Consider the following 26,623-nt stretch of genomic DNA (forward strand, 5'->3'; position numbering starts at 1 on the left):
CAGCCAATCGCATGCAAGAAACAATGCAGCGAGTCGAGAGAGTGAGCTAGCTAGCTAGCTAGGTAGTCTTGTTTGCGAGCTAGCTTGTTATCTGCGCTGGTTGTTAGCTTGCATAGCTAATATGTATATAATTGTAAGGGACACTTCATGTTTTATGGATAATGTTTACATTTACGGAGTGGATGAGCTCCATTCCCGACAGGTTGATCATTCAATTCCAGCTTCAGAGTTCGATCACATTCATAGCAACCTCAGAGGCTGACAAGTCAGGATGCTGCCTGTAGGCTGTCTGCAAGGTGCCTTACATAGCCTCTGAGGCTACTATTGAATATGATCAGCCTACCAGGAATGGAGCTCACCCACTTTGGATTCTATGCATCAGCATATAAAGCGCTAACAGCTCTTCTGCCTGCAATGAGCTTTACCTATGAAACAGCCTATAAGGAAGCATCCTGACAGCAGCCTCTGAGGCTGAAATTGAATCTTATTAGCCTGTCAGGAATGGAGCTTACTCACTGTAAATTGTAATATTATCCACAAGACATGAAGTGTCCCTCATAATTATATATCAGTTATGGAAGCTAACAACCAGCATAGATAACAAGCTAGATATCTAGCTAACTAGCTAGCTCCCAAGACTAGCCAAATTAGGTGTGTTCCCTGCATGCTATTGGCTGTGGTCTTGGGGGCGGCACGCAGCCTGGGAGACCACTGCTGCCTGTCAGGCATCGTTCAGGGCTTAAAAGGCCCCGCATTGCGATCAACGCAGCCACAGGGCTCCTTGATGAAGTGGTTATCGTGTATCTGAATAAATTAATGTATGATGCGTGATACTTTTCATTATCTCGTGATCTCGACAAAGCAACTTTTGTTATGTAGTGATCATGAGATAAATAAATTGTGATCTTGACATAAAGAGGGAACTCTTTTTTTTAAAATTCATATGTCCTCTCTAGATTTCCGTACTCTGGACTTACGTATGAATTGACTGCATGCTGAGAGAATAAACAACGTGTATGAACTGTGTGCTGCCTGCTTGAGTGAAAGGGTCTGGACTTGGTGTGCGTTGCCAGGGAACTGGAAACAAGCAGTGTGTTGCGGTGAAATATTGTTACTCAGTACATTTTTTTCTTGAATTTTCTTTTAGTCGCACTGGTGCACTCAAAATAAAACTCCAGGTTGCACAGAATATTTTGTTGCATATGCAACCAAATTGGTCGCACTTTAGAGCGACCTGAGAGCATAATTCCCAAACGAATATGTGGAGGGAGAGAGAGTTTTGCCACCCAGGGAGAAGTCCGTAGGTTTGGCGAAGTCGACATGGATATGCTTTTTGCATCATTGTCCTGGACATGTCCCTTGATTGAATTACTTGGTGCCAGGCAGGCAGGAGCAGCCTTGGTGTATATGCAGCAGGGGAACATGCTGTACCTAGCTTAGAGTCATTAGAGACAAACCCAACGACGGAGGGAGGGGACAACCATAAAAATAGAATCACTAATTTCATTTCTATGGGGACAACGTTACCACTCACATTGTATATTAGCTGTGCTAGGGAATACTCTGCTACAATTTTAAAATCAACAGAAGCCACACATTTGCTGATTGCAGTCAATCGGTTCTCCCTCCATCTCTCTCCTGATCTCTCTTTCCCTTCCTCCATCTCCGTTGGATGGCGTGGGTAGGGGAAGCGTCAGCGTCCAAGGTGGAGGAGAAGCGTGTGTCAGAGGAGAGTGGACGGCCACCCCAGCTGGAGTCAATATTTGCTTTAGGAATCTCAATAACAGGCCACAGTCATCTGCATCTCTGATAATGGACAGCCGTATGGCTCTGTTGACCCAGTGGACTAGGGTTCTCTCTTTCCCCCCTCTCTCTTTCCTTTTCTCTCGCCTCTCTTCTGTCTCGTTCTCCCCCCTCTTTTCTCTCTGCTCTCTCTCTCGTTGTCCTCCCCCATCTCTCTCTATCTCTACTATAAACGCAACATGCAACAATTTCATTGATTTTACTTAGTTACAGTTCATATGAGGAAATCGGTTAATTAAAATACATTCATTAGGCCCTAATCTATGGATTTCACATGACTGGGAATACAGATATGCATCTGTTGGTCAAATATATATTTTTAAAAGGACTCGCAATGGGCCTCAGGATCTCCTCATGGTGTTCTTGTGCATTCAAGGAGGCGGCTTATGGTAGAGAAATTATCATAAGATTCTCTGGCAACAGCTCTGGTGGACATTCCTGCAGTCAGCATGACAATGTGCAATTACAAAATTGCACATTTTAGAGTGGCCCTTTTATTGTCCCCAGCACAAGGTGCACCTGTGTAATGATCATGCTGTTTAGTCCGCTTCTTGATATGCCTCACCTGTTAGGTGGATGGATTATCTTGGCAATGGAGAAAAGCTCACTTACATGGATGTAAACAAATTTGTGCACAGCATTTGAGAGAAATAAGCTTTTTGTGCATATGGAACATTTCTGGGATATTTTATTTCAGCCCATGAAACATGGGATCAACACTTTACATGTTGCGTTTATATTTTTGTTCAATGTACATTCATAAAACCCGTTATATGACCTGCACATTGTGCTGTGACCTGGGTTGCCATGGCAGCCCAGCATGTGATGTCCCCACTCCTGGTTGAGTTAGCTGCATCTGGAGGCAGGGAGAAGATGACAGTGCAGCCTCACTGGCATCCTCACCCACAGGTCAGGTGATCTTAACCCATGTTCGTGTGTTGCCTGTATTCCATGGGTTTAAGCTTCCTGGTTTCAGCAAGACTGTTCTCTCTCCCGCTCTTTCTGTCTTCCTCCCTCTCTTCCTCCATCCCGCTCTCCCTCCCTCCGTGTGGTGAGCAGCTTGCCTGTCCTCAGGCTGCCCTAGGCTCAGGTGCCTGTCAGCCTCAGTTTGAAACGGCTCCCTTTCAGCTATTCGTCATGCCTGTCTCAACCCCTGCTGTGCCAGCATGTGCCCAGTCCATTCCATCTTAGCGCATCCAGTCCATTTTAGCCAACCAAACTTAGTCCAGCACAGCGCATACACATTCCCAGTAAAGCCCACTTCCAGTCCCAACCCATCTTCTCTCCACTGTTCTACCAGAGGGGCCTTAGCAACAACCTCACCACAGGCAGCAGTCCCTTAATGAGAGGGGAATGGCCCAGTGGGTTCCTGGAGTGGGGGCTAGAGTGGGGGCTATAGTAAAGGCCTGTTTGGGTCCATTCTTGACTGGCAATTTGATAGGTGCAGTCATCAAGAAGGCAGAAAGAGACAGCTAGCATAGTTAGTGTGGCAGGAAATTTGATCCCTTTCTGTTATTCTCAATGTTCTAACCTGACTGACTATCAAATTACAGTACTTTTGTTTTTAGGTCAGTGCCTGTCCAGTTTTGTTTTGGTCGGTTTGTTTTTATTTATCCAGCACCAGGCTCCCAGATTGCTCTACCTGCTTGGCACTCTGAATTTCAAATGTCTCAAATTTTCCCCCTGTCGGGTAGGAGGAATGGAGGTAGGGATGGATGTCTGAGAGCGTCTGTCTGCCTCCAGCAGGGGTTCTGTTCGAGCACCCAGGAATGGGCCCTGGCAAGGAGAGGCAAGGGGAGCGTCACGCCTGTAGTGTGTTTATTTGGTGACTGCTTTCCCATTTGTGGCTGTGTGGCCAGGCTGATTGTCCTCTGCCTGCTACAGTGGTCTGGTTATTACTACTCCTCTGTCCACTGATGCTGCCTTTGTCTCGGTCTTTCTTATGTGGCTTCTTCATGTGTTGATGTTTTGTCTCAATTTACTTTTTCCATTGAGGGTTTTTATTAGTTTCATTGGGCTGTAAGTCAGCCTTTTTCTATGTCTCTTCCTCTGTGGTTTTCCTTAACCCTGGCCCCAGCTATGAGGAGCGTGCGCTTTACCTGGAGGCCATCGTACAGAACCACCGGGAGGTCATGACCTTTGAGGACTTTGCCTCGCAGGTCTTCTCCCCTTCAACCAGCTACTACCCAATGAGTGGGACAGGTCAGAATCCTACTCTGCTCCTCCACTTCCTCCACAGCAGCACACCTGTTAGCCCTCCTCTTCAGACCCCTCCATCTCTGTGTCCTGGTCCTTGTCTCCTCACACCCACACTCTGATGAATATCAAAGGTACCAGGGCCAAGCTCTCTCCACACTGTCTGAGCAGCAGCATCAAAGACTTTACCGTGGCTCAACAACTTAGTCAGGCCCTGCTCCTTGTCTCTCCGTGTTCTGTTTCATCTCACCCCCCCCTCTGTTTTTATCTCCCCCTCTCATTTAATTAGCCCGACAGAAATATACATGATGTGACATGATTGAATGTGGGTTAAGCCCGGTGTATGTGATCAGTCCTCTTATCAGAGCATCCATCCCTGTACCAGAGATATGCAGTCTGCTAAACACTGGGTTCACACTGCTGTCCCCCAGAGGTCAGGAAGAGGGGAGACTGAGGGGGACTTCATTAAACAATGTCTCCTCTTCCTGTCCTGGCTTGGCCTAGATCTGATGGGTCTATAACGACAACAACACCGCTAACATCCAATCAGTGCAGCAATGCTCTCATGCACTGATGCAATTGGAAACCTGTGTTCTTTTATTGTCATAACTGGAAACTGAATCTGTTATTGTGTGTGTCTTGGCTACGTGCGTACGAACATGTCTCTGTGTGTGTATACATGCGTGTATGTTGTGTCTTTACGTGCGTGTATGTGTTGTCCAGATTTCAGCGAGCAGCCCCAGAAGGCAGACTGGGAGAGGCAGGAGGTAGTCTGCTCTATTAACGTAATTACAGTCAACTCCCTTTACTGCAGAGGTGGAGAAAAAAAAGACCTATATTGACCTTTCATCAACCATAATACTAAACAGGGAGTATTCTGTAGGGAGAGGGGAACAGGGAGAGAGGGGATGAGAGAAAGGGGAGAGAGAGGAAATGGGAGAGAAAATCTTGTAATTACCCAGTGTGGGGCATTCATCTGTTCTCTGCTGGTGTGTTATTTCAACATTGGGATTTTTTTGTAGTGGAGTAGGAGAAGGATAGCTGGTTGGGCTGACTGAGTCCTCTTTGTGATTATGGGATCATAGGTTAGTCTGGCCAGACAATAAATGACTATTTTCTCTTATTGTTAAATGAGGATTGGTTTCACAGCGTGGTGCATCAGCTGTGTCTGATGAGAGCAGACATAACAACAAGACTTACTTTAACCAGCCTCTTTAATCCTGTGGAAATTAATTTGGAACATCTATACAAATTGATGAATATACAAATAGATGGGCAAACATTATTTTTGGGCAATTGCTTCTGTTGGTCTGTCTGTAAAAGTGAGTGAGTGAGTGAGTGAGTGAGTGAGTGAGTGAGTGAGTGAGTGAGTGAGTGAGTGAGTGAGTGAGTGAGTGAGTGAGTGAGTGAGTGAGTGAGTGAGTGAGTGAGTGAGTGAGTGAGTGAGGACGTGTTATTTTGTCCACCGTGGGTTTGGAATCAGCTGGTCCTCTATATCAACTGTTTCTATCCACAGCACCACACCACAGAGATGCAGGGCAATTTCAGGAATCACTCTAGGTCTGCATGCAGACTTCACCTGGCAATCTTCTAAACAAGGGGGAGGTTAAATCCTAGTACACACAGATACAGGTGCTCACAGCTTCTTCCAGGCATTTTTCTGAGAAGTGGTTCTTCTTATTTTTTGAAATGTCTTTTTTGTCAACATGTTTTCCTGTATTTACAGCGGCCGTGTGGATAGTGTACAATACATTTATGTTCATGTACATCCTCTAATATATAGTCTGTTTATGTCCTGTGTATGGTTCTATGCATCAACACATGGCCATTGATATATAATCACAGAAGGCTGCTTAGTTTTGTCCCTTTGTTGTGTCTGTGACCTCAGACTTAAAAAGCTGCTCTCATTGTCACCCTTCTCAGATGTGCTGGTGTCTAGTAATACAGTGATTGGCTGTTGCCCTCTCATGTGTCTTTGTCATGCCTGTGTCTCATGTTCCATATGCTGCTGCAGTGTGAGTGTGTGTGTGTGCTTGTCAATACCCCTGCTTAGGTTCATTGCTCCACTAACATGTCATCCATGACGTGCAGCGTGCCGGCGTTGGCCGGGGATGGTTTGGGACATGGAGTACCCTTGGGCCAAGCTGGACTGTAAGACTTCTGCCTGTTTCCTCTACTAGGCATGATGCCCATTGCCCACCCTCCACCTTAACCTGACCTTCACCTTTGATCCCACAGCTACACCATCTCAGTAACCATCAATCATACTAACCTGCACCCCGACCCCGGACACTTCTAATATCCCACTTCCTCCTGCATGAGTCATCTCTAACCTACAGTAGATTATCCCCATCCTCACCACTGTGGCTCTGCTGTGTGACTGGAGCGTTTGCTCTGTGTGTCTACTGTCTGAGTTGTTTATGTGGTTTGAGTGTTTGTTCACACTGACATATTGACATGTTGAAGTTTCTTTTTTTGGGCCGGGGGGTTGGACTCAGTCGGGGTCTCAAATTACTGTAGAGAGTAAGAATAGCAGAATACACAAGGTGCAATTTGGAAATGTGGTTGTGCATCAGCAGTTTGTCAGTCACTCAATTAGCCCATGTCAGTAAAAAATGTTTAGATTGGTAAGTTATTATAGCGGCTTAGTAAACTTAGGAATCATGGTCGAATTCCCGGCCTAGGGCCCCCATTTCAATTTTGTTAGTCAGTCTCACTCAGATATCATATTAAAACCTGCAAACATTTCTCTTCACCCTATGGAAAAATGTGTAGAATTGCAGGTAATTAGCTGTAAAATAGCAAATTGTCCTGTCCGCCCCATGGCATAACGAGTAGAATTGCATGAAATGAGTTCTAATTTTGCAACATTTTGTCTACGCACCATGGGAAAATGTGTAGAATTGCACAATTTAACTCTAAAATGTAGAAATGTTCTTTCCACTGTCAAGAGGGGGGCTGCTTAAATCATATCAAATTCCTTATATTAAGCCAACCAGACAAAGATTTTCTTGTTTTCTTAATTTACGGATAGCCGTAGGCACACTCCAACACTCAGACATAATTTACAAACAAAGCATTTGTGTTTAGTAAGTCCACCATATCAGAGGAAGTAGGGATGACCTTGATAAGTGCATGAATGTGACCATCTTGATAAGTGTGTGAATGGGACCATTTTCTTGTCCTGCTAAGCATTCAAAATGTGATGAGTACTTTTGGGTGTCAGGGACATGTATGGAGTAAAAAGTCCATCATTTTCTTTAGGAATGTACTGGAGTAAATGTAAAAGTTGTCAAAAATATAAATTGTAATGTACAGATGCTTAAAAACACTACTTAAGTAGTACATTCAATTATTTTTACTTAAGTACTTTACACCACTGCGCGCGTTGGTACGCAGACCCACGAGCAACTGCGGCCCCTCCATGAGTTCAGTTTTTTTGTGGCCCCCACCCCCATCAAAGATGTCCATCCCTGGGTTAAATGAACGTAGCTATAAGAGCCAAGTCAACAATGATTCTCGCTCTTCAAATCTTTCAATGTATCCAGACAGTCCGTGGGACTGAAGAGCTCTCAGCAACCCCCCCAGACAGGCCTCCTTCTCTCACCCTAAACCACTCTGAGACAACAGCTCTTCACCTGCTCAGCATACCGCTACAGCTTCATCTGATGGCAACAGAAGACCCTCTAACTTTTACTATGTGTCAACTAGTCAAGGAGCTGCCAGGCACACTGGTTTAAATGACTGTTGACGTCTACTCTACTGTGGAGCAGACTGTTGACGTCTACTCTACCGTGGAGCAGACTGTTGACGTCTACTCTACTGTGGAGCAGACTGTTGACGTCTACTCTACCGTGGAGCAGACTGTTGACGTCTACTCTACCGTGGAGCAGACTGTTGACGTTTACTCTACCGTGGAGCAGACTGTTGATGTCTACTCTACTGTGGAGCAGACTGTTGACGTCTACTCTACTGTGGAGCAGACTGTTGACGTCTACTCTACCGTGGAGCAGACTGTTGACGTCTACTCTACTGTGGAGCAGACTGTTGACGTCTACTCTACCGTGGAGCAGACTGTTGACGTCTACTCTACCGTGGAGCAGACTGTTGACGTCTACTCTACCGTGGAGCAGACTGTTGACGTCTACTCTACTGTGGAGCAGACTGTTGACGTCTACTCTACCGTGGAGCAGACTGTTGACGTCTACTCTACTGTGGAGCAGACTGTTGACGTCTACTCTACTGTGGAGCAGACTGTTGACGTCTACTCTACTGTGGAGCAGACTGTTGACGTCTACTCTACTGTGGAGCAGACTGTCGACGTCTACTCTACTGTGGAGCAGACTGTCGACGTCTACTCTACTGTGGAGCAGACTGTTGACGTCTACTCTACTGTGGAGCAGACTGTTGACGTTTACTCTACCGTGGAGCAGACTGTTGACGTCTACTCTACTGTGGAGCAGACTGTTGACGTCTACTCTACTGTGGAGCAGACTGTCGACGTCTACTCTACTGTGGAGCAGACTGTCGACGTCTACTCTACTGTGGAGCAGACTGTCGACGTCTACTCTACTGTGGAGCAGACTGTCGACGTCTACTCTACTGTGGAGCAGACTGTCGACGTCTACTCTACTGTGGAGCAGACTGTCGATGTCTACTCTGGAGAAACCTGTGCCTGTATTGGTGTTGCACACAATTTTGTCTATAATGTTTTGTTACATTTTACTGGTCTCGTTATCTCATGATGTTGAACTGGTTGAGAAGCGTTTCTGATAATCCAGTCAGTTCCTGCTCTATGATCTGTCCAACATATACACATTTTATAATAAGCAGTCATACCAACCTATGTGATGTCAAGTTACAGAAATCATTTACCCATTTGATTATTGGCTGGACAGATTTTTAAGGGCATGGAACAAACTCAAACCAACTTTCAAGAGGCCCTCTAGCTTTCTGAAAATTGTCCCTGTCTCTTAACATATTAAATGCTTTATGTCTTGTATGACTTTGATCCTCACAGTGATAATAAACAACAACATACCACCACACAGGCTTTCTGAATGTCGCCCTCATCTCCCTTCCCTAGTACCCTCCCTGACTGACTGTCTACAGCAAGGCTGTGTTGTGTGACTTTGTCTTAATGTGACGCTCTACTGTCTGTTTTTCTTTTAGATGAAACAATGTTAAAGGTGTCATTGCGGTAATTGAAGAAGGTAAGCCCCGAGCACCGACCAGAAGCTCGTGTGTCACCACAAGGCCTCGCTCTCCCGTTGACTCATCCTCTCTGGTTTCTCCTTTATTTGGTACTAACATGCTTTATTTACCCACCTACCTACCGCTTTATGAAGGACGGTCGATATAACGCTGTATGGGGTGGTGATATAACGCTGTATGGGCTGGTGATATAACGCTGTATGGGCTGGTGATATAACGCTGTATGGGGTGGTGGTATAACGCTGTATGGGGTGGTGATATAACGCTGTATGGGCTGGTGATATAACGCTGTATGGGGTGGTGATATAACGCTGTACGGGGTGGTGGTATAACGCTGTATGGGGTGGTGGTATAACGCTGTATGGGCTGGTGATATAACGCTGTACGGGCTGGTGATATAACGCTGTATGGGCTGGTGATATAACGCTGTATGGGCTGGTGGTATAATGCTGTACGGGGTGGTGGTATAACGCTGTACGGGGTGGTGGTATAACGCTGTATGGGCTGGTGATATAACGCTGTATGGGCTGGTGATATAACGCTGTATGGGGTGGTGGTATAACGCTGTATGGGGTGGTGATATAACGCTGTATGGGCTGGTGATATAACGCTGTATGGGGTGGTGATATAACGCTGTACGGGGTGGTGGTATAACGCTGTACGGGGTGGTGATATAACGCTGTACGGGCTGGTGATATAACGCTGTACGGGCTGGTGATATAACGCTGTACGGGCTGGTGATATAACGCTGTACGGGCTGGTGATATAACGCTGTACGGGCTGGTGATATAACGCTGTACGGGCTGGTGATATAACGCTGTATGGGCTGGTGGTATAACGCTGTATGGGGTGGTGATATAACGCTGTATGGGGTGGTGGTATAACGCTGTATGGGCTGGTGGTATAACGCTGTACGGGGTGGTGGTATAACGCTGTACGGGGTGGTGGTATAACGCTGTACGGGGTGGTGGTATAACGCTGTACGGGGTGGTGGTATAACGCTGTACGGGCTGGTGGTATAACGCTGTACGGGCTGGTGGTATAACGCTGTACGGGGTGGTGGTATAACGCTGTACGGGGTGGTGGTATAACGCTGTACGGGCTGGTGATATAACGCTGTACGGGCTGGTGGTATAACGCTGTATGGGGTGGTGGTATAACGCTGTACGGGGTGGTGGTATAACGCTGTACGGGGTGGTGGTATAACGCTGTACGGGGTGGTGATATAACGCTGTACGGGGTGGTGATATAACGCTGTACGGGGTGGTGGTATAACGCTGTACGGGCTGGTGGTATAACGCTGTACGAGCTGGTGGTATAACGCTGTACGGGGTGGTGATATAACGCTGTACGGGCTGGTGATATAACGCTGTACGGGCTGGTGGTATAACGCTGTACGGGGTGGTGATATAACGCTGTACGGGGTGGTGATATAACGCTGTACGGGGTGGTGATATAACGCTGTACGGGCTGGTGATATAACGCTGTACGGGGTGGTGGTATAACGCTGTACGGGGTGGTGATATAACGCTGTACGGGCTGGTGATATAACGCTGTACGGGCTGGTGGTATAACGCTGTACGGGCTGGTGGTATAACGCTGTACGGGGTGGTGGTATAACGCTGTATGGGGTGGTGGTATAACGCTGTATGGGGTGGTGGTATAACGCTTTATGAAGTGGTGGTATAACGCTGTATGGGCTGGTGGTATAACGCTGTATGGGGTGGTGGTATAACGCTGTATGGGGTGGTGGTGTAACGCTGTACAGGGTGGTGATATAACGCTGTATGGGCTGGTGGTATAATGCTGTACAAGGGTTGTATTCTCTGTTTAGCCAGCCTGGTAATTGCGAGTGATGCTGCACGGTTCGGACAATTAGCACCCGACTAAGTAGCAGCATGAGCAATATGGACACACTTCTTTCTGCTTGTGCTTCTGCATGTCACGCCACGCGCCTTTGTCTTTATCTCCCCAGCGGTATCTTCCTTTATCTTTGTCCTTTTTTCTCCTCTTCACTCCTGTCCGAGTGTGGCTGTTGGCCTGGGGGCAGAGTGTGACATTAACACCTGCCGTACTGGAAGAAAACAGCTTTGTCATTGAAGCTTTGTTTGAATTGCTGCAGGGGACCAATGGGGATGAGGCCCATTTACTCCCTTTTGTTTTTTTTCACCGTCTCTCTCTCTATCCCCTCCGTCTCCCCTCCCCTCTGTCGCCTCTCCCTTCTCTCTCTCTTTCTCCCCTCTCTCGCGCTTCTCTCTTTCTCGTTCTCTCACCTCACACTCTGAGTATGAAAGGATCTCAAATGAGAGGCAGGGTGTGCAGGTCTCTGCCACACCATGGCCTCTGTCAGTCAAGCTGTTTAGGGGGAGCTCAGAGTGGAATGAACTTGCGTTATGATTTACCAGCCAGTCACCGCCAACTCAATTTTTGGGAGATTTTGTTTCACCCTAGTAACTAATTGTGAATGTTTAATTTTAATATTCAACTTAAATTGGTGTAATTTCCACATATGATATATGCATCCCAAAGTGTTGCAATTTAAAACATGTGTATTGTCATTGTTTAGTGGGTATTGTACCGAGCCCTCTGTCGATAGACGTGTCTGTTGCATGGGTGGGTGCTAGGCAGCATACTGGGGGGGCTAGTAAATATAAGGTCTGTGTGGGCATTTATCTGAGAGGGTTATCTGTGGCCCAGATGCCCACTCCCCAGCTACCCTGCCCTGCCCCTCTCCATCACGCCACTACTATTCAAGAGGGTGGGGCTTGACAGGGCCAGTGGGGAAGTTGTTTGTTCTAGTGGTGGAATAGTCGAAGTGCAAGGTAGTGGAATTCTGGAGTTAGACTGTGCTTGTAGGATTGGACTTGGGTTAGGCCTGCCCACACGTTTACTCACAGCCCTCCTCTGTTCTATTCATATGCATAATGAAGATAAACAAACACACACACACACACACACACAGCCTTAACCCTACCCCTCCCCCTCTGAATGAGTGGAAGTCAGCGATGCTTGTGTCCACTGGGCTGGGTGTCTGTTACTGCAGCCATCTGCTGTCCCTTTTAGCTAAAGGAACTTGAGATGCTTCAGAGAAAGAAAATAAGCAACCAGGTGCCATCTTGAAAATAAGCAACCAGGTGCCATCTTGAAAATAAGCAACCAGGTGCCATCTTAACATAGTAGGAAAGTTGTTTAAACTCGATGCATCGCAAAGATGGGGGTTGGGGAGGAGAGAGGAGGGGGTGTGAACAAAATATATTTGCTCTTTCTGGCTTTTCCCCCTCTCTTATCATTGATTGTTTCTTTGGGATCCACAATGTTTAACAAAGGACACGCTCCACATGTTCATGACATGCCTGTCCAGGTTAACATGATATTCAGTTTTTTTCTGTTACAATACATTTCAAGTGTTGAAAAATCTATCTTCTTTATGCTGAACAACAAAGATAATTTTATTCTTAGAACCACATGGCTTAAAATAGATGTTCTCTTTGTCCCGCTCATGCAAGCATGTGCCCTCCCAAATACATATTCAGCATCTCTCACTTAGCAGCCTCTAGTCAGCCAAGGCATGTGATGAAGACATGTTCACATTAAATCTGTATGTGTATGCTGCTTGATCTAGTCCCACACGTGTCACTTTTAAAACAGTGATGAACTCAAGGGTCAAGTGGATCAATTTGTACACCTGTTCTGTTTTTGGTATTTTAAATTCGACCCTAGAGCGAGTAAGCGGTTTGGGGTGCCGGGGGTGCGTTCACGTGCATGGCAGTCAGAGCATGTTGGAGTATGCCACGTCTTAACAGCCCCATGTAAGCCTGCCACGTCTCACTACTTCTTTCTATCTCTCCCCCTCTATCCCCTCTTTATCCCTGCCTCGCTTTCATCCTCTCTCTCTCCAGGCTCCCTCAGTGGCAGCACGAGTGCTGAGCTCAGTGTTTCCGTAGGAACGGACCATGTGGACCAGGTCTCTCCCACGATGCCCCGTGCCACAAAGAACAGAGTTTCCGGAAAACTCCGCCGATCAGCCAGCGCCATAAGCAAATCCTCCAACTGAGCTCTCTCGCCCGACCCACCCCCAAAACCTCCCGTTTGGCCTTCACTACCGGTCCTGTTTTAAACCATCATACTGACCCCTTATGACTGCAGTTTGGGGGTGTGCTTTGTTTGTTTGTTTTGTTTTGTGTGTGTCGTTTTAAACATTTAACTGGAGCATATTGCACATTTTAATTTGTGGCAATTATTGATTCTTTGATACATTTCCAATTGTTTTGCTGTCGAACTGCATATTTGAGATGAAGCTATTGACGTTTTTTCCAATGTGGCTGCACTTTGTTTTTGAAGAATCAATGGTTCTTTTCTAATTTATTACTGATAAATGGCACTACTCAGTACAGTGATAAAACGAGGTATGTATAGCCAGGGACTGGAGTGAAAGATCATGTTAGGAGACTTGAAGTCCACCTATCATGAACATTTCCATATTGTTTTTTCATGCCACAGCTGTTGAGCGGGTAGTTGACAGTGCTGTAGAGGAAAACTCTAAGAGGCTGAACTTCTAGAGAAATGGGAGACTGTTTTAGATTGTATTCTTGTGAAGAGAAGCAGCCGTGCATATATAGTTAATATATACTGTAATAAAACATTTCTTATCGTCCACATGCATTTTGATATGTCTGCCTTTTTGGTTTTCTCATTGACCCCCCCCCCCCTGTGATCCTGCTGTGTGAAACACTGATGATAGTCTTGCAATGCTGTTGACAGGATAGGATTATTTTTAAGGGTGGTGTTGTGTTGTTTGGTTTGTTGTTTTATCCTGGGTCTTGAGCCATGGAAGCCTGTCTGTCTGCCTGGGTCATACTCATCCTCTTGTTGTGGAGAGGAGGAAGGACTGCGTCATAGGAGGTGCTGCTCTAGCATAATGCTGCACCGTACCACACACTTCCTGGTTATGGAGTGCTGTGAGTGTGTGCAGTAGGAGTCTGTTTTTAATAGTTATGAACCTGGAGTGGACAATCAATGATGTCTTTCCAACCCGAGGTGAATCGAAGCTTGTTTTTGTTTTTCTATCTTTCTGTCCTTTTTAAATGGATTGCGATGGATTTTGTCGTGCTTTGATTTATGCAACTCTGCTGGAAATGAGAAAAAACTGCATTTGTAATTGGTTAGTGATGTTAACCTGTGTAGGATTGTTTAACCTGGGTTCATAACCTGTAATCCAATAAGTTCCATCTGTCTCTTCCTCTGCTATAATTTTCTTGTTGTCTTGTAAAGCTATACATATGACATTCCAATGTCCCTACAGATGATCTTTTGCACTCACTGTCATTGACAAACTAGCAAAGAAAAGTTTTTTTTCTCTTTATTCATGGATGTGAATTGCGTAACATTTTATTTTATGTGTTTGTTTCAGTGTGTGAGAGCATGCAAAGTCATATTTGAAGACTTATTTTGCTGTTGTGTTGTATAATGTATACATGTGCTGTTTAGAGGAAGAAGTCGCCGGAGCCTCAGGTGAATCTTAACTCCATGCACTTGTGTATGTTTCTGAAGGAGCAGTGCCTGTGTAATGTCTGTCCACCAATATCCATTCCTAGACCCCACCACTGTTAGACATCATTTGATTTATTTTGTTTTTCTTCATTCTAAGAAGCAAACCGTGGACAGCTAGCTTTGCCTTCCTGTCTCACATCTCTGTTAACTAGAGGGAAAGTGTCGTCGTCGTCCCCCACCATTTGACTGTAAAGGTCAATTTCTTGTCCTAGTCCTCACAAGCGTTTTATATGAACAGATTGACTGGGTTTGGCCCACTTTGTTTAGTCTATTTGAGGAGGTTCTCTTTTCTCTCGGAATTGGAAACAAATGCCACCTCCTCTTTCCCATGATGCACCATGAGTAACCTCATGAGGCCGGTGGGGGCTGGGGAGTTAGAAGGCATACCAGCGCTGAGCTCTGGCGACCCTCCTAGCAACAGGCAGGTTGGCTCTGTGCTACCCATGCCCCCTCCTCCTCCCACCCAAACCTGCCACTTTAGGTTGCCATGGAAGCCAGGTGTTACATACACATGATGGAAGGCTCTACCCGAGCTGCAACACTGTCCCTGTCTGTTGCACTACTTTACCTTACCTGTACATCTCCTTTTTCTTTCATTTTGTTCTCTAGTTTTTTTGTGTCTTTCTTTCCCAAGCACTGATTAATAATATAGGAGGCACGAATGTCGAGTTTGTTCAGAGAGAATGAAGTCCGTTTTGTGCAAATACTGACCTGAGTCACATCAATGCTCTCACTTTCCCAATGTAAAGAACTACCCAGATCTTTTTACTGATCTTCTTATGTAGTTTAGATTGTAGATTTGATATTGTGGATGGGATCCCTGTTATATATGGGAGAATATGGGCCTACGGTGTTGTTTGGACCAGGGTAAGGATTGTGTCTTACTCAGACTGGTTCAACTCATGTAAAGCAACAGATTTAGTGTCAATTCTAGATTTTGGTTTAGGAATCCTGTACATTGTGTCAAATTGAGGGCTCCAGTCCTTATGAATATACATATATTAATGCCTGTAATATAATGTTTGTATAAGAGGAAGAGTACGATTTCATCATTACTTGTTAACATATCAAACTGTTTTTAATGGCAGAAGTCATGCTATCTTTATTAGAAATGTTTCATTAAATCAATTTGAAGTTCTCCATGTTCTCTGTGTGGTTTGTTTGGGTCTATTGATTTGAATAGCAGTGGAGCAGAAGTAGATTTCCTTTAAACTGTCGTTACAGAGATGGGCACTTACCTAACCATGTTATAGTAATGCTAGCCTAATATAGCAGGCCTAGAAAGACACCTAAGCAGAGTTCTCACTTCTGTTTTTCGGGGTTTTGATGGGGTGGGGGGGGTGACATAATAGTGCTGTTGTTTTTTTACCCTGGCCCAGCAGCAGCAGGGGTAACCTGACCCCCTCCCATCTGTCCCCCTGCTGCTCTGGGAGGGGAGGAGGTTGGGATAATGGGAACTCACCGGAAGGTACAAGTGTAAAGTCTACAGCACCTACATTACTTCTGCCCTGGCTGGTAGGATGACTAAAGACTTAAGACGACCACTTGACGATAATTGGAGCCGCGTGTGTGCGTGCACCTGCCTATCTAGCCTGAACCTGTTCCTTTGGGTCACATAAAACTACTGCATTTGTCTACTTTATGTGATTGAATATTCGCAAGTTTTGAAAGCAGAAGAATTATGATATGGTTATGTGTTATGTGAGAAGAGTCTATTTTCACATTGTCACATGTCAAAACTTCCACATATATCCTGTCTGTTTCTTCTCATTAGCAGGAAGTGTGTTTTACACCATAGTCAAGTAGAGTAGACTGACTGCTCCCTAGAAGCCTGTCCTCATCAGTGAACTACATGACAGCATCCACAGTCAGGACCCAACAATGATCATTATCCCCTCGTGGGCTGGCTGAAGCCACACAAATGCTTCTGGAAGTTCTTTCTCTCTTGTCATGGGGAGTGAATGTGAACCTGGCTGTTCAGAGGCTTAGACCACTGTCAGACAGCCATTTAAAAGAGAAAATCGAACTCTTGAATCTCCTTTAGAGAAGACAACTGTCCTTCTGATTTAAGGGGGAGTTGGGTGGCCATCACCTCTGTCCTGCTGCCATGTTCTGACCAGGCATTATGGCAATATACTGTATGACTGGAAGCTAAGTGCTCTCTGTCTCTTCATGGAAACCTAACCAGGTCTTCTGAGACACTACTTTATGATCGTGTGTGGCATGAATCATCATAGCAAATCATAGCAATGATAAATCGACAATAAATAAGGCATATTTTCAGTTTCCTAGAAGACATTGCAGGCATCAGGATTGTTGTCTATAGTTCAACGAAACCTCAAAAGGGTAGATGAGGAATTAGATCAGAATGTTCAGAGCAGACCAACTTGGAATGTCTCTGTATTGATGTCAGTGTGTACCCGTTTTAGTCCCTCATCCAGACACTCATTGTAGAAATGATGCATCCACAGGGAATAGGCCTGCATCCTGGCTTGAGTATCCATGGTAATTATGCTATTACTCACCCTTTACTAATTAGCCACTTGTGTAGGCCACACCTAAGTTTGATTTTGAGTTTTCACCTGAAGATTTGATTAAATAGGCTAGTGAATGAATGTTGTGAAGCTGAGGGAAATAATGTGTGATATTTTGCTGTGTAAGTCAAGTGGGGAAATGGAAAGAATAGGAAGGATTTTCAAGACAACTTTTCCCCCATATGCACCCAACAGCCTACCATTTACACTAAAAGTCTATCCAGAATTATTCAGATTAACATTGTCTTTTGAGTTTTTACCCAGATGGATGTCCATTATATTTAATTGACATGTTTCAAAATGTCATTGTTTTGTTTTGTAAAGATCAGAAAATGATTTCAGACAAGTTTAATTGATACTTCCGTATAGCCTGGCACTTTATTTTCTTGTTGTAGGTATATCACTGGAAGTCAGGGCTGGCAAACATGGGTGATGTAGGCTTGGTATTTTTCAGACAGTTAATGTCAATGTCAAACTAGAGCTAAATAAATGGTTTCATTTTGAAAATATCGTTTTTATTTCGATGGATAAATGGAGACAACAGTGTACACATACAATCAAAGCGCTATAAAAGCCAACATTTAAGAAAATAACCTGTTCATAGAAAAAGATTGCATCTAAGGTAAGAGCTTTACGTTTTACAAGAGCTGTGGAGATTGAAGATTTAGACCGGTCCACGACAATTATCACAACTCATCATTTTGACATAACATTTGGCTACAACATGTGAACTGCCAGAATGACACAGAATAATCACACAACACAACAATACATTACATAAGATAATTGCAAATAGAATAAATAAATAAATACATAAATACAATTATTATGATTAAACAATATTGCAACAATGAATAATAAAATATGTGCCGCATTCTAAATGAAAACATTCATTATTATGTAGAGTTTTTAAGGCAGTTATATAGCAGAGTTTTGATGTGCTTATATTCTAAAGGCATTTGTGGTTCTACTAAAGGGAAAGGTTTCGATAGTTTTAGGTTTTTAAGACAAAGTTGATAAGTCTGTCCTGTAATTCATAAGTTAACATAAAGTTTAATGATATACAGAAATTCACAGTGGGTGAATTAAAAGGCTTTTATGAGAGAAAATACCCATATCAAATGAAACAGTTCTTAGGTCTAGAAGCTATTACTTGAGCACGTCTGCAGCTGTCCTAGAAAAATACATTTAACAGTCAAACTAACGCTTTGTTTTTTTTTCGATAAACTAATTTGAGAAAAATCTCAAAATATATGCCTATTTTTTTATTCAAGGAATGGATAAGCATTCAACAACCAGCTGATTGGCATTGATAGAATACCTCTCATCGAACACACAAATCTAAACATTAAGTTGCCCTGTCTTTCAGTAGTCTAGGCAAATAACTTTTTTCAACGCTCCGGTCCAAGGCACGCGTTTTCTTGTGTTCAGCAAGCCGGGCGCACGGGCATTTGAAGCAGGATCACCTGCCTATTTTCCGACGGATGGCATTTGTTGATGTGCCTCGTGAGTCCGGGTGAGCTGTAGAAAGTGGCAGGGCAATACTTGCAGGGATACACCTGGGAGCAGTGCATGAGACGCAGGTGTCTCTCCTGGCTGGCCCTGTTGGGGAAATTCTCCCCGCAAACGGGGCAGAGAAGGCAGTCCACGGGGCTCAGATTCAGGGGACTTTGGTTTGGGTTTTCCTCTGAGAATGAGGTGGACACTGGCACCTGCTCTTCCACTCTGTCGCTGTTTTGAAACGCGTGGTCCTCGAACATTTTATTCTGCAAGGCTTGGTGTCCCAGAATGTGTTTTCTTAGGTATGCTTGACGCTTAAATCTTTTCCCACAATATTGGCAGTCGTATAAACCATCTTCCGAGCCCGATTCAGACACACCTGGGCTTGGGGTGTCTCTGTCACTCAGTAGCTCGGCTCTTGAGTCTTTGGCTTCCTCCGGGATGGACTTGACAGCGGGGTGCATTTTGGCCATTTCAGATTTGATTCTCTGGGTAGATGGTATCCCTTCTGCGCTCTGCGCTCTCGGTTTGTGCCAGCGCCGGTGAGAGGCGAGGTTAGCCGGGCAGCTGAACATCTTATCACACTCAGGACACCTGTACTCAACTCTCACTATCCTAGAGCACTTGTGCTGGGCTAAAGAAAATGTGTCCGCGTAAGCTTCCTTACACAATTGGCAGACAAACTCTCCTAAAGGCTTCCCGCCTGCCGATGTCTGCGTTCTGGGTTTAAAGTCGACAGGAGCCTCTTTGATTTTAAGGCCAAGTACCGGAGACGTTGTCATTTCGTCTTCAAAATGCAGTTTTCTGATGGCTTTGGGTTTCTTGGATGCAGGTTTGCTCTTGCGCGCAGTGTCGGATGCGGGCCTCTTGGTACCGCCCCTGATGACTGTAGCCGGGATGCTGCTGGTGATGCCGCTGCGGTTGCTATTGCTGGTGCCTATTTTCAAATCCACCGGGGCGAACAGGAGATGATCAAAGCTGCTGATGGAGGCAGATGTCGGGAATGACTCGGCAGAAATTGGCGAGCCTAGATTAAAACTTCTCCCGTAATATATTCTCTCATGGTCCTTGCTGATGGGCCGGGTGGGGCTGTAGAGGGCTTGGTACATCGCCTCGGGGTTGCCAAACTGAACCGCTTCAGCATCCAGCCTGGTGATCGGGGCGTCTGCTGCGATGTCCGGCGATGGGGCTGCACGGTCCAGACAGAACGCAACAGAGACAGGCGGAGATGAGTCCACCTGACTCTGAAAGTCTGGGGTGTGATGCTCCTGCTCATACTCATCGGTACGAGTCCTGTAGGAAACATGCGCTGATTTCTTGTTTCTTTTTACCAGGAATCCTTTGGGCATCTTTGCGAATGACAGAAAAGCACTTTGGAGAGGTGGGCGAAGTCTCGGATGATATCCAGGTTTGTGAAATTACAGTCACACCGGGAGCCTCGGTTGCTAATTTATATTTTCGCTAAGCTATTGATCTCTGTGTTGCTGAAATGTTTTCGTCTCTAAGGCATAGCTGCACTCTTTTTATGCCGGAATAATGCTATTGTTCTCGCCCCTTGTTGCCGCATCCTCAACCAATCAGACGAAACGAAAATCCCAGTGGATTTGGATGTGGGAGTGGGAGGGTTCAAAGCTTGGGTTTGGTGGATTTCGTTGGAGGATGTGCAGATAGTTTAGCAGATGTAGTTGCGGTTTATTACGTTAATGTGGGCGCTCGGTCCCTCCCCAAGAGAGGCACACGCCGGGCCCTCCTCTTTTTAAGGTCTGATGGTTCTCTATACAAATGCACACGTGCCACGGCTTTGTGGTTCTCCTTTGGGGGCCACTGAGCTGCCAAAAGGAAATGTCCGTCACTAACACAATCATCAGAGTTTACAATTAGGATGGGGACTGAAGAGGGGTGGGGGGTCTGGTTGAGAAGGCAAGAAATAAGTTGCAAGGTGTTATTTGCATTTATAGAATAAAAGGCTAAAACATGAACATCTAAAACGTGGGTAAATTATGTCAGTGTCAATAGTAAAGCAATGGGATACACATGTTGTTGTATTGTGGCTTAAGCGGACCTTCCCCCAGCCAAAAGCAAGCTTTACTCACTAACCTCCAAGGGACAACATATGTGCCAACTGTGTGTGACATTGGCATTGCCTATGGATATTTGATAAGAGAGTTAGTATTTTACACAAATAAGGCAAGACTTCTTAAATAAACATTACTTGGTACGAATGTTTTTATTTGGGCACGCGTCTGTCTCGGCAGTTTAACTAGAGTTATAAATCAGACATCTCACTGCATACATAAGTAATAAGAAGGGCCTCTGGTCTTGGTACATAATAGCCACGTCTGCCCACGCTGCATATGCAGTTTTCGTTTGAAAGGCAATTTGACCTGTGAAATAGGACTCACGGCCAATCTGGCCCAGGGATAGGCGCGTGCTGTGTGTAATCAGCGCTCCAGACAAAGAGGGCCGCAGCCCGAATGTCAGCCCGCGCGCACCCAGCGCTTCTCGGGTTATTACATCTGCATCCCTTTTCCAGAACACCTCTCATGTCCATGTATGGCATGTGATATGGACGTCATGTGCAACAATATAAAAATAAAAATAATGTCTCTAAAAATCACTGTTTGCAAACTGTTTTTGCTTGATATTGTCCCATTCTTGTTGAAATCACTTGAAACATCATTTTCCCAGTATTCTTCATTTTGTGAAATATCAGTTGACTTTAAAACGTTTATTCTAAACTTTAGGCTACATTTGGAATACATTATTGTCTCTTGTCTCCTGTCTTTAAATCAAGATTGATTAAATGGATTTAATTAAGTCACTTTTAGTTTCATGTAGGAGGCTATGATAAAACACTTTTTCAGTGAATCAGAATACGTCTTGCATGTTTGAATTCTTTGAACATTTATTACAAAAGGCAATGTAAATTAAGCAAACGTTCGTGTTGTGTTTTGTAGCCTACAAAGTCAAATTCTGTTTTTTTCAGATAACTTATTGTCAGTTGTGTGCATACATTAAATGTACATATAAGCCTATATCATTTTACAGCCATCAGCTTTAGAGAGTATGCTTACAAGGCCGATAATCCACAGTAGCCTACTATAGGCCTATGCGAATATTTTTGTCTAATATGCTTGCCTGCGTTTCATCATAATATCCTCAAATGAATGAGCATGCGCCACTTGGCAGAGCGTGCGTTCTTTTTCTTTGCAGGGAAGAATGAATCTCCATCATCGGGTATTGGTCTCCTCATTTGCATAAAGCTGCTGTATGACCAAGTCAAATAATTACACAATCCTTAGCTGAGACATGCGCCTTTCACTTGCTTGAATACAAACCGTTAGCTTTGTGCAATTCACATTTTGGCTCTCTGAAATTATACATTTGGAAATGTTGTTGTACATTGAACATTAACGAGTTTAAAGAGAGTTTTTCTCCTCTTATCAGGCCGTATTGTTAAACAAAATGACAAATAACACTACAAAATATATGTTAGGTCTAAGCTACAGAACAGTCACAATCACATTATAGGCCCGCTAACAGGTCATGTCTTTTGGTTGTAGTCCGTGTTTTTTCGACAACGTTTCAACTGGCAGTTATATTAGTCGTCGTTCGTGGGGTTAGACGCTTTGATGGCATTTTTAACAAGTTCCTCTTTCCCCGTGATAATTTCTGGAGCGCGTGGGCAGGTGTGGTGGCCTTGGTTTCGGCGGACGCATGTGCTTGTTTGCTCAGTGGCGCGCCCTGCCCTGCGAGGGAAAACACTGAAGGATCGGGACATCATTAGCATACAGCTGCCATTCCATCCTTCCTTCCATAATGTAAACTTCATCCGCCCCTAAATAGACCATATCGTTGGCGCCTGGAGCCCTACGCCCAACAGCACCCAGACTGATTTAAAGTTGGAAAGGTGATCTTCTCTCTTAAATGTAAAATGACGTTTAGTGTTGTGGGGAACCATTCATGTCCAGAGTTTCTGCAATGTTAGTGCTATTCTTATGAGTAGCTGGTTTAGGCCTATTTAACAAAACATAATTCCTTAATGTGCAGCAAGTGGAAACTTTGAATAAATCACAGACAAAAATAAAATGTCAGACATTGTCACTTTTTTACAGCATGATGATATGGGCCTAAAGCATTTACTCAGAAGTAACCTCTTTCTGATTTCATTCATGTCAGACTCAGCTCTCAGTCTGCCTATTTTATTGCACCACCTACAGGTGAAGTAAGGATGCAGATCTTGAAGAAAGGGGGCTCACCCTGGTCAAATCAGTTTGGGTTGCCAGATATGAAACAGAATTTAAAAAGGTCTCAAAATCTCTATCAAAGCATATTTCTCTTCAGATTATCCCGCAGATATCCATTTCAAATTTGTCCATTAGCTCACTGTCTGAATCTTACACAAACCCATCTTGCTCGAATGCTCCAATGATGTGACTTTAATTTGCACTCATCATGACATGGGCTTCATGAATGGCATTGTCAATCAATGATTGTAATGGATGACCTGTAGGGCCCTGGTGCCTGTGTGTAATCTGATAAGAGGGAGGTACCATTCAGCACCATGGACAGGGCTACTGAGGAATCTAGATTTAATCAGAGGCTGGGGTTTCTAAGAACCAGGGCAGCAAGGCTTCTAGCTTTTGTCTCCTTGCAGATGGACAACATGTCTGGCAACATTTGACCTATTATATCCTGGAACAATAATTCTAAAGTATTTTCAACAATATTTTACAATACCATCGATCTGAATGGTATGTCTCTCGCAGAATGCAACCGTCTTTATGGCCAACAGTTTTGAGTTGGCACTCCTTACAGCACAATAGTAGCTACCATATTGAAATGGTTCCCTGAAACATGATGTCTCCAAGCCCTGGGGCATATTACATTCACTGATCTAAAACATCAGAGAGCTGCTCAGAAATCACTCCAGTCTATTGGTTGTATTTCGCCAGAGCCTTGTCACCAAGCATGCCCTGGAATGTTAAATGCTAATTCACCTCTGAGCCATGGAGGTGGAAAAAGTGATTGTTCTATCTGGGCTGATTAAAATGTGCTGCCCTGTCTCTCCCCTCAGTGTTCACCTCTGTCATTCCCCACATTCATTTCTCTATTCATGAGCGAACAACAAAGAGCAGGCAGTGCAGCTGCTGTATTACAGATAATAAGGACAGCAGGCGGCAAGCTACCCACTGCAGGTTTCCCCCTGCTCATTCAATTACCTGACAAGAGTTTGAGACACAGCTGCATCATGGAGGTGCAGAGAGGGAAATTGAGGTACACGCGTGGAGGCACACATACGTTGACATGCACACAGACATAGAGACACACACAGATGCTCTCCCTTTACCCATGACTGTGGATGTTCTTGTCTCTTGTGTAAGAACATGATGACCTACATGGGGAACTACTGGATTTTGTTTTTAAAGACTGGATGTTGTTTTTTTAAAGACTGGCTGTTGTTCTTTTAAAGACTGGATGTTGTTTTTTAAAGACTGGATTTGCTTTCTAAAGACTGGATTTATTTTCTAAAGACTGGATTTATTTTCTAAAGACTGGAGTTATCTTTTAAAGACTGGATTTTTTTTTAAAGACTGGATTTTGTTTTTAAAGACTGGATTTTGTTTTTTAAAGACTGGATTTTTTTAAAGATTGTATTTTGTTTTTTAAAGACTGGATTTTGTTTTTTAAAGACTGTATTCCTTTTTTAAAGACTGGATTTATTTTCCGCTAAGAACAGAATGTAAGGTGATGTCACGTTCGTTGGAGTAATCGAACCAAGGCGCAGCATGAGTAGCGTTCCACATCTTTAATATAAAGTGAAACTAAGCAACGATACAAAAACAATAAAGAATAAATGAAACGTGACGACAATGAAACTACACATAAACACAATATCCCATAACCCACAGGTGGAAAACATGCCACTTAAGTATGATCCCCAATTAGAGACAACGATTACCAGCTGCCTCTAATTGGGAATCATACCAATCACCCAAACATAGAAAAACTAAACTAGAACCCCACATAGAAAATATAAACTAGATTAACCCCCCCAGTCACGCCCTGACCTACTCTACCATAGAAAATAAAAGCTTTCTATGGTCAGGACGTGACAGGTGATTTACATCCCATGTCATAAACAACCAACCGTAATGACAGTAATGACTCAACGTACAGAAATGAAACCAGAAACATTGCTCAAATTGATTGTTTTATGAGGTCACCCTTATTTTGGTGTAACTGTTGAATAAAAACAAGATGGCCGCTTAGAAACCTAGTGGGCCACATCCTCCCTCGATTGACAAATGGAGCCCCAGAATCCACTCAGCTCTTCATCCTATTTCTATTTTGTCCAGTGATCCAGGTGTCCATATAAAAAAACATCCACCATCATCCCCTTTTATAGCATGCAAGAGAATCAGCTCACAGCTTGATACAATATATATTTACATAAACATTTTAGTCATTTAGCGGACGCTCTTATCCAGAGCGACTTATAGGAGCAATTAGGGTTAAGTGCCTTGCTCAAGGGCACACGGTTAGAGGATTCCCGGAATCAGGAGGGAATAAGCAGGAAATCCGGAATCCTCCAATCAGGATTTCTGGAAAACCTTATTTAAAGTTCCCGCAATTTTGCAACCCTAAGGACGATAGCCTGAGGTCAGTCAGTCCCATCCATGTAATTTACCCTGAGATGGTTACTATACTTACCTTTCTTAGCATTCATTTCTCATTATGATTTACAGGGGAAAACCCACTATCAAATGAGCCTAAATTACTTTTGTAGCTGAGAAAAGTATGAATGTTTTATGTTAATTAAAGTTTGTACTATTGTATTCATGTGTATTTAGCGGTTTTGTTATGAATAATTTGTAAATCTGTTCCAAACTTGTAATACTTTGTTAATTCATTTATTTTCCCAGTAAGATGTTCTTGAATTAATGAGAAATGCAACAATAGATGAAATAATTTGAGAGGCAGACTTGTAAGCCAATCCTCACACATGCACACAAAAACAAATGACTATGTGTGAAGAGTTTGCAATGTCACAGTTCCCTAACAAAGCTTTTCCAAAATTGAAACACTCCTCATTGAATGGCATAATTAGCATTCTGTCATAATTGTGCTGCTTCCTTGGTTATTAAACGATCCCCCTAATTAGTCACTATAATGGGGTTAATCAGACTCTGCTCATCACACTTATTATTTTCTCTCAGAAAAAAGGAAAAAAAGATGGTTAATTAATTATATCAGTCTTTTCATCAGCGAGGGTACCATACCTCCCTTCCAAATTATTATCATGTTGTAAATGGAAGTAAGGAGCAGGCCGGACCCAGACAAATTAATTAAGTCTTAATTATGCAGTGGGAGTTGGGAGTCGTTTGCATAATGAGCTAGATCAAATGAGATCAGTCATGGAGCGGCCGGTGAGTTGCCACGCAGACTCACCCTCCGGATGCTCCGAGGCCCCCTCTAACCCCCTACCCTTCTACCCCTACCGTCTCCACCACTAGCTTCCTCTGCATGTACTCTGTGACCCTGTAGAGACCCTGTAGAGACTCTGTAGAGACTCTGTAGAGACACTGTAGAGACCCCGTAAAGACTCTGTAGAGACTCTATAGAGACCCTGTAGAGACACTGTAGAGACTCTGTAGAGACCCCGTACAGACTCTGTAGAGACTCTATAGAGACCCTGTAGAGAGCCCGTAGAGACCCTGTAGAGACTCTGTAGAGACCCCGTACAGACTCTGTAGAGACTCTATAGAGACCCTGTAGAGAGCCTGTAGAGACCCTGTAGAGACTCTGTAGAGACTATATAGAGA

General features: G+C 44.2%; 2 protein-coding genes across 7 annotated transcripts in view; one reads left to right on the forward strand and one right to left on the reverse strand.

Annotated features, from left to right (window-relative positions):
- Nucleotides 1-15,901, forward strand: part of LOC106577869 (ral GTPase-activating protein subunit alpha-2) — a 215,601-nt gene extending 199,700 nt beyond the window's left edge. For 4 of the 6 annotated variants that reach the window (XM_014156319.3, XM_014156639.3, XM_014156565.3 and 1 more), the window contains 2 exons: nucleotides 3,881-4,005; nucleotides 13,113-15,901. In XM_014156319.3, the coding sequence (XP_014011794.2) occupies nucleotides 3,881-4,005; nucleotides 13,113-13,267 (280 nt within the window). In that variant the 3' untranslated portion in view covers nucleotides 13,268-15,901. Of the gene's footprint in view, nucleotides 1-3,880; nucleotides 6,151-9,171; nucleotides 9,213-13,112 lie in introns of all 6 variants that reach the window. The other 2 variants (XR_006769182.2, XM_014156501.3) reach the window with 2 other exon arrangements.
- Nucleotides 15,902-17,657: 1,756 nt separating this feature from the next.
- On the reverse strand, nucleotides 17,658-20,493 carry LOC106578112 (insulinoma-associated protein 1a). The gene has a single exon (XM_014156748.3). The coding sequence runs from the start codon at nucleotides 20,144-20,146 to the stop codon at nucleotides 18,725-18,727; it is 1,422 nt and encodes a 473-aa protein (XP_014012223.1). The 5' UTR covers nucleotides 20,147-20,493; the 3' UTR covers nucleotides 17,658-18,724.
- Between the last annotated feature and the right edge of the window lie 6,130 nt (nucleotides 20,494-26,623).

The sequence above is a fragment of the Salmo salar genome, chromosome 01 (assembly GCF_965601325.2).
Source record: "Salmo salar chromosome 01, fSalSal1, whole genome shotgun sequence".
Classification (NCBI taxonomy): Eukaryota; Metazoa; Chordata; class Actinopteri; order Salmoniformes; family Salmonidae; genus Salmo; species Salmo salar.

Coding starts and splice junctions, on each gene's coding strand:
- LOC106578112 (XM_014156748.3), bottom strand. CDS start 20,146: ATGCCCAAAGGATTCCTGGTAAAAAGAAACAAGAAATCAGCGCATGTT.